Consider the following 8927-nt stretch of genomic DNA (forward strand, 5'->3'; position numbering starts at 1 on the left):
GCTTTTGTCACAGTTCCGGAATGTACGTCGCGTTAAACTGATTGCGTTTAAGCAACAGTTTGCGTATAACCTTCCAGAAAGTGATTTAAAGTTTGAAGTCGAAATCGGATCAAATTGTAAAATCATTAAACACAAGAACACATATAATAACACCAAAGCGTATTGTTTTATTGATAACCAACATTGTTTTACATTATACGGTGCTTACAGAACACAGTTGTCACAAGCTATATCAGATAAAACAGTTATTTACGAATCTCATGTTAGAGCTTTCTGGAACACATCAAGATATGAGGAATCAGACAAGATGATACATGCAGTCTTGAGAAAGAAGGATCAAAGAGGAAAAGACATAGATGTAGAATTCAAGTTTGATGTTGGAGATTTAAGGAGAGTTCTAGACTTGAAAGATTCTGACAATGATCCAATAATCATGTCTGAACGTCTTGCTAAAGGTTTGTGGTGCAGAATGGGATTTACTGGAAGTATCAATGGAAAGATGACTAAGACAAGTTTTTCGATGGCTTATAGATACTTGTTGCACTGCATGGTTCATTCATTGTCACACAGGAAATGAGCCTATGATGAAGTTTCTGATTATATTATGAACATTGTCACAAGCTTGGTATTGAACAGAAAGTACAACATTTCTCAAGTGAACTTTGAGTATATGAAGGAGAACTGCCAGGCTAAAGGAGACAAATACATCATGTATCCGAGATTCGTTATGATGTTGATAAATGATAAGATCAAGGATCTTCCAAAGATCAGAAGTGATATCATGGATGTGAGAAACATTACATATGAAACAATTGTGAGAATCACTAAAGAAAGTGATACAAAAACGAAACAAATGATATGCAGAATCAAGGATAAAGATTATGTTGCTCCTGAGAATGAAAAGTGGAGGCATGATAATAGTGATTCAGATAATGAAAATGAAAAGATGAGCGAGATGGCTGAGAAGAAGACTAGATGGTGTTGTGTGAGAGATGGAAAAAGAAAGAGAACACCTAAGTCATCCCCTGCAATTACCATTCCTAAGGATGGAGATAAGGGTATAGTGAAAGGGGGAGCCTTAAGACAGTTAGAATTTATGCTTATTAAGTGTCTCCAATGTCTCTGTTAATATTTGTTTTGTAGGGTCTTCTGGAGAACCACAGCAGAGATTGGTTAATGAAACTGTATTGGAGCCATCTGTGGTCATTGAACAAGGAGTTGATCTTCTAAATCAAACTTTTGAAAGTTATCTGAAAAAGAATGAGGAAGCAGCAGCACAACAAGTTCAAGGATCAAGTGCTCATGTTGAGAAGGTTACAAGAGTTGAACAAGAGATTGAAGCTCAGGGGAGTTCAAGTGAAGATGATTCTGAAGCAACTCAATCAGAATCTGAATTGGATCCAACGACTCATGGAAGGGGAAAGGCTCAGCTGAAAATGAAACCATTAAAGAAAAAGAAAACATCAGATGAAGAAGATTCACCTTATGAACCAGATCAGCCAAAGATACAAGTAAAGAAACAAAAAGCAGTTCAAGCTAGAGTAATCCCAAGGAATGTTAGAGCAAAGAAATCAGGAGCTGAACCACAAAAAGATAAAGGTGGAAAGAAAGAGAAACACATTCAGAAAGAAAAGGTTCTTAAAACTGAGAAGACAAAAGGTGTTGAGATACCAAAAGAACCTGAAGTGGAATCAATAAAAGAACCAGTAGCTGAAAAAGAAACAGGTGGTGATGATTACGTAGAAGTCACTGGGTTTAAGCTGCTAGTCCACGTCCTCCTCCACAAGACAAACCAGAATCATCTCATCAGAAAGAAAAAGTTGATTACATGTTTGAAGGATTTCCAGAAGCAACAGGAATTTACACAGAAGATGTTCCTGAAGACAACTACGACATGTTCAACGATCAAGTAGTTAAAGAATTGGTACAAAAGGTTAACATGTTGGAGAAAGAAAAGCAAAGACTGAATTAGAACGTGATATTTTGAAGAAACAAGTTGATATGAAAGCTCATGATCAAGTCAGAGCAGTGCTGATAGAACAAGAAGAATCGATGAACAAAATGAGGGATGAAGCTCATGATAGTTAAAAGTTGTTTGAACTATTGACGGCAGAGATTGCTTCGTTAAATGGGAAGATAAAGAACTTAGAAGATGTCAATCAAACACTCAATCAGCTTCTTAGTGAAATTAGTGAAGCTCCGTCAAACGAAATGAAGGCGATGAAGTTGGAAATGGAAGCCATGAAGGCAGACAAGGTTGTGAAAGATGAACAACTTCATATGTTATACTCTGTCATGGAAAGTCATTTAAAGATGGATGTTCATGCTGCATTTAATGAGATAGAAGTGAAACGAGCTGAAGAAAGGAGATTAGAACGTGAAAGACGCTTAGCTGAAGAAGCCACCCAAAAGAACAAAGGTGTGATTGATGATACTCAAGAAGTTGGTGGATCGTCAAGTCAACCTGATATTGGTGGTACATCATCTCAACAAGATATTGAAATGGTTGAAGTTGTAGAAGTTCAGGAAGAAGAAATGGTTGAAGCTGAAGAATTTCAGGAACCAGACTTCATGATTGTTGGTGAGTCTTCTGAGCCTGTGGATATTGATAATATTCTTCGAAGGGTTGATGTTATTCAAAGAAAGAGAAAGGCAAGAGAAGTATTGCTACTAGAATGGAAGACACAACAATTTGTACTTGTTGGTAATGCCTATCCTGTGCCTTACAACGTTCAAGAAGTTGCTCGTGAGATAAAAGTTAAAGAAAGGCGTAGAAAGGCAAAGAAAGCTCGTGGAGAAGTTGTTGATGATGACTCTGATGTAGAGTTATTTGGAGAAGATGAAGAAGAGGAAGATGAAGATAATGTTGATGATCAAATGGATGATAAGCCTGATGATAGTAATGACAAAGATGATAAAAGTGATGATGACAATGATCAAGGTGCTTCCGGGTTGTTAATCACAGGTCCAATTGTTCAAGAAAGAATTGAAGAGCTATTGAATGATGAGATTAATGAGCAAGAGGATGATGTACAAAATGAAGCATCATCATCTGGAAAACAACATGTTGATCAGGTACTTCTCTCAAACCCAACTGTTATTTACTTGAATGTTCAACAAGAAGGAGAGGTTGAGGTTAGAAGAACTAGAGCCGAAATGTTAGAAGAGTTGGGGTTAGAAGAAGGAAAGTTCAAGTTTGATATTGAGGATGAAATTCCTCAGTCACCAGCTAAAGACTTCGAGCCTAGATATGCATTTGAAGCAGATCATTATGATGATGTGATTGTTGAAGATGCTTCAGATTCATCCGAATATGAAATTGATTTTCATTATGTTGGGGTTGATGAGACGTTTCCTTCATTTGCTGAGATGTTCAAAGACAAAAATGAAGACGAGATTAAAAGAAAGATTGTTGAAAAAGATCTCCACTGAAGGTGTTCCAGAAACTGTCCCGAGAGAAATTCTTGCAGAAGAAAGAAAGAAATGGTTCAAGAATATGCCTAAAGAAAGAAAGACTCTCAGAGCCCTTCAGTACTTCACTCACAGCAAAAATCTATCATGGGGAGATATTTTATCTTGGGGATACCTTGAAGATCTGAAAGTGTATGCCATCAGGAGAGAAGAAGGAGTTCAATACTTCGAGTTCTTGTCTGATATTGCTTCTCTACCATGGTGGGATGTGGATGAATTGGTAAAGTCTAAGAACATCAAACAGTTCTACTATGGTCCTGAAGTTCGTCAACATGATCAAGATCTGTGGAACTACATCAAATTGCAAGCAAAGAATGGTTATCCTGATTGGAAACCACAGTATCCAAAGCAGATTGTCAGAATTTTGGAAAATGGTGAGAAAGATATAACTCTGAATGTAAAGCTACCAAAGTGTTTGAAAAACATGCCTCTTAGAACCATCGAGCAAGATTTTCATGATATATTTCAAGGATGGTTTTACAATGAAACAACGGCTGAAGCAGTGATCTCTCTTTATGACAAGCCCACCAGAGAATCTAGAAGAATCAGTATACTGGATCCAATGTGGCTTATCAACTACTCAAAGAAAGACATTGATTGCTTGTTCCTTAACAAGATTGTTTATGAGAAGAAAGACAAGGCTCAAGCAATGCAATATCAAGGGATTGTGGATGTGTGCTTTGCTCAAGACATCAATTCTGGTAGATACTGGAAATTTAAATGGAGAGGCATTGAAATTGATGAGTTCTTGAAGAGATACAAGCGCAGTCAAAGATCTAAGGAGATAGCAAATAGAGCTGCTGAGTTGGGTAAACGAAAAATGGGGTATGTGCCACCAACAGATCAGACGCCAATTGAATCTGAAGAAACAAGATTCCAAAATGGGATCGAAAGCGTGATGGTGACCCAGAGTACAGGAAATGGTGGATGACTGAAGGTAGACACAAAAGACAAAGAATGTTTGAAGAAAGAGAAGAAAAGATGAGGCAAAAGGCCAAAGAGCGAAGGAGGAATAGGAAGAACTGAAGACTATGCTTGAAGGAACTACAGCTACATCCGAGGGGGAGTCTGTTAGTACAATAACGTCTGTAGCTTCTGTCAGCATGTAGTCATGTTTTGTATGTTTGTATATAGTTTGTAAAGCAAGTCAGGATATGGCGCGTTTTTGTTAAGGGCATGTTTGGCTAAGCTTATTATAGTTAAAAAGGACTTTTGGAAAAGGACTTTTGGTAAAAGGACTTTTTGAAAAGGAATTTTTAAAAAAAGTGTTTGGATTAGCTTATTGATGTAAAATGATGAAAATGGGCATTTTTTTAGATATAAGAAGGTAAAGAAGGGGTATATTGGTAATTTGTAGTTTGAAAAGTTAAAAGCTGGCCAAAAAGTCACAATATTGCGACTTCTTGAAACCTCCTTTTTCTTCTTTGCAAAAAGCCATTTCTAAAAGGACTTTTGGCTTAGCCAAACACAAAAACAACTTATTGGCTTTTTGAAAAGTCAATAAGCCAATAAGTTGTTTTGAAAAGCATAGCCAAACATGCCCTAAGTGCTGACTTGTGTTGACTATGCCAGCCGATCGGCTAGCCCAGCCGATCGGACAGCCCAACCAATCGGACAGGCTGTTCGATCGGTCAGCAATGTCAGCCGATCGGCCAGCACTCACTCTATCCTGACTGTGCCTATAAATAGCTGTCCGAACAGCTCATTTGTAACTTTTGATACTTTCACTCTCTGGCAAACTCATGTCCATCTGAACTTTCAAAGGAGCTTGTATACTTTCATATTCAATCAATGAAAGATCAGACAGTAATTCAGAGTTGAATTTGTTCTCGTATATCTGTTGTGTGATTCAATGAATTCCGCGCATTAATCATATCTGATTCAACTAAGTTTCCGAAGTAGAGATCCTATCCAAGGGACCAACAACCACAACATTGTTTTGAAGCGTTGACACATGCATCGAGTTTACAACACTACAAAATAAAAACATTGTTCATAAGATACAACCACAAACAGGAAATAAACACAGTTTAAGAACTGTGACTCGTCCAGGTAAAAGTCACAACCCCTAAACTTGGATGACATCACCCTTCTTACGCAACTTCAAAACATAGCATACCTCGCCAGATCCCTAATTCCCTGAAATACATGTAAGTTGGAAAAATCAACAAAAATTGTTGAGCGAGTTCATGTAAAGTGAGTATGTAAAACCTTTGTAATACATTTGTAAGTATAAAAAATCCCTGGTATGTAGCAAATAAGGAAAAAGAGATCACCATTGGGTTGCAAAGCCAATGATATGTGTGAAGTGCAGTAGGAAGACTCAAACCTAGCAGATTTTTGCGTCGGGCTCAAACTCACCCCGATGTCCGTTCTGTTGGGCCTGGAGTTGGGCTTGCTACACCCAGATAGATCTACCGCTAATGACCCTCGGTCCTACAATGAGGATTAATGGCCTCTAGTTTCCGCCTACTCACTCACATGATCTAAGTAGTAACCCTCCTTACGCTAACCATACCATGTAAAAAGTATTCGTAATCATAGTAACATGTATTTCACCCCCGAAGTATAAAAACTGAAAACAGTTAAGTGAAAAGGGGGACATGAACTCACAGAAGTGCGTCTCGAAATAGTAACTCCCAATCAACCTGCTGCGTGACGACCTACAAGTACTAACTTCTATTAGACGGACGGCCGTGCCTTGGCTTAAGGTTTAATGTCTTTGTGAAATAGTTAGGCAACTATTTCGTATTTACACTTCTTAATTATTTATTAATTATATTCCTTCCCAAGGATGAGGGTTTTAATACATGTGCGTTTTTATAACTTCAAAAATATATTACTAAGTCTCACTTAATAAAATATATTTTAATTCACTTGTCTAAAATATTCTATCTCCAAAATATACATATTTTTCCCAAAAATATTATATTTTATTCCACATATTTTCCCAAAATAATACTTTTATCAAAATACGCATTTAAGAGTATTTTCTGAAAATACATAAGTTACATTTTAACGTTCGTGTGGTAGTAATAATACCGGTGTAACTTAAATATTTATTCGTGAAGGCGTTGGTATTATTTTGGAAGTCGTAACTTCATGATATTTCAAGTAATATTATTTTGTTACTCTAAAAATAATATACATATAGTTCACAAAATAATCATAAAATCACACAAGCGTCTTACTATGAAATATATATTCTAAATATATATTTAACAAGTTTTATTTATGAAAATCCACTTCCGACACTTGGTTATTTTGTAATAAAAATCGTGGCGAATTTTATTTGGAAAAACAAGTTAAAAATATTTTTTTAACCATTTGTCACAAAATATTTCTAAGTGTTATTTTCTGGAAAAATTTCGCCAGAGTTTCCTCTGTAACTGGAGGTGGCCACGCTTACAAGCGTATCATTTTCTTTTCCAAAATTCAATCAATCAACTTTTCCAATCATCAATATACAATATTCAAACATCCAACTTGTCAAAATAAGTATAAATCGCAAATTCATGAACTTGTATGTTGTGTAAAAATATGTAGTAATCTTCCAACATTTTTAGTAGATCTTTCCATCTTTAAAAATAAAACCAGTTTCTTGAAAACTTTATTTTTAAAGAATATGTAACTTTACAACTTCTAGTCCAAAAATTACAAAAATATTCCTTTGTTAAATTCTTTTGTCACAGAAGTGTTTTCACACTTGCTTAATCACTAAAACACCTTTAGTTTATGAAACATCCGGCTTTTAAACAAGACTTGTATATTTTACTTGGTTCTTCCGAAAAACCACTTGTAGATCTTTTGATCTACTAGTTTAAAACTCCATTTTAGAAGAAAAAACACTTTTACACAAGTTCATGCTTATGTGTGGAAGGGTTCATCATCTTGCTACTTTTACACTTAACATATTGCTAGTTCACGTTCCATGAACATGATCTAGCATGGTTAGATGACGATCCGTTCCACTACTAGCCACTAAAAACATAAAATAATCACATCTAAACAAGATTCACAAGATTTACACCAATAGTTACTCTTTATCCATCAAGTTTATCTTTCATTCAAGACTTTATGTTTTGATCTTTAGTGTTCTTGATTTTTATCCGTTAAATCTCTTATTAACCACTTTAAACATGAACAAGGAAGTGTTTGGAAGCACTTACTACTAGCTCGAGGCTAGGGAAGAATCAAAACGAAAACAAGGTGGATAAAAGCAACGTAGTGAGGTTCTTGAGATTCCGAAATCACCGGGTCTCCTCGTATGATCTCTTGCACCTTTGGTTGTAAGTGGAATTGCAAGATCAAACTTGAATGATGATGAGATGGTGGGTGTTGGTTTCGGCCGATTACACCAAGGAGAGGGAGAGAGAGCAAAGTCTTGTGATGTGTTTATGTAAATGAAAGGATTGTTCTTATGGTTATATTTATAAACCACATTTAGAGCTTTATCCAATATACAAAATGCCATCAAGATATTAGACAACCTTAAATAAAATATTCAAAAATGTAAGGAGTGTGTCCCCACATGGGGACCGGTCGGTTTGGGGGGGGGGGGGGGTTTATGGTTTGATTTCAACCAAATAGTTAAGTTATTAGTTAGTTTAGTTAGGTACTCAAGTTAGTTATGTAATATAACGGGTGTTAGGGTGTTCGGGGACCCTAACTAGCTCAGAAAAGCAAAAACAATGTCATTGACAATATTTTTATGTTTCGGGTAAAGTCCGGTTGTTCGGTTGGATATTGATCCGTTACAGTGCTAAATAAGCATTTAAAGTGTCTTTAATATTATTTTTAGTGACACAATGAATTCCCGACACGTTGGAAAGTGTCTAGTATTATTTTCCCATGTTTTCGCACTTTACTAGTTAACTTAAATGCTGAATTTTGTAATAAAGGGCGGAATTTTGTAGTTAGAGCATGTTTTAGGCACATCCGGTCACTATAACTATCACCTAGTGACGCAGTTTTACAATCCTCACGTCTCTACATTCCCTACTAGTATAGTGATCTATTCCCGGCTCATACTGGCCTCAGAGACAGTGTCTCTCTAGTGCTAGCTACGTCAGCTTGTTTACTGGGTTATCCTTTCATTGTGCTAACTGTGCTTTTGTGCATCAAGTTTGTCACTATAGTTCTGCGTAAATAATGGAGTGACAGTAGTAAAGTATGATGCATGTATATGTATGTATCAGAAATCAAGAAGCAGTTTATTCACAACTGTAAGCAAGCACAGTAATTAAGCATTAATTAAATGTTAATTAATTCCTACGGATACCTGATTTGGTGAGGGTTGTCACACCATCCCGGTGTTCGATGCATCACAATATACCACAAACTCCTCTATTCCATCAGGCAATGTCAACACAGGTGCATTGCTCAACTTTTGCTTAAGGATGTCAAAGGATTCCTGCTTGTAGGATCGGATTCTGACCCGAACGAGTCATTCAGAG

General features: G+C 36.4%; 1 protein-coding gene across 1 annotated transcript; it reads left to right on the top strand.

The window, feature by feature from the left end:
- Window positions 1-307: 307 nt before the first annotated feature.
- Window positions 308-3432, top strand: LOC110933699 (glutamic acid-rich protein-like). Its single transcript, XM_022176909.2, has 4 exons — window positions 308-561; window positions 637-1058; window positions 1144-1725; window positions 2114-3432. Exons 1-4 carry the CDS (start codon window positions 308-310, stop codon window positions 3430-3432), a joined length of 2577 nt encoding a protein of 858 aa, XP_022032601.2.
- Window positions 3433-8927: the final 5495 nt, after the last annotated feature.

The sequence above is a fragment of the Helianthus annuus genome, chromosome 4 (assembly GCF_002127325.2).
Source record: "Helianthus annuus cultivar XRQ/B chromosome 4, HanXRQr2.0-SUNRISE, whole genome shotgun sequence".
Taxonomy (NCBI): domain Eukaryota; kingdom Viridiplantae; phylum Streptophyta; class Magnoliopsida; order Asterales; family Asteraceae; genus Helianthus; species Helianthus annuus.

Coding starts and splice junctions, on each gene's coding strand:
- LOC110933699 (XM_022176909.2), top strand. CDS start 308: ATGATACATGCAGTCTTGAGAAAGAAGGATCAAAGAGGAAAAGACATA. Junction 562..636: donor CACTGCATGGTTCATTCATT/GTCACACAGGAA, acceptor GGTATTGAACAG/AAAGTACAACATTTCTCAAG. Junction 1,726..2,113: donor AGTAGCTGAAAAAGAAACAG/GTGGTGATGATT, acceptor TATTGACGGCAG/AGATTGCTTCGTTAAATGGG.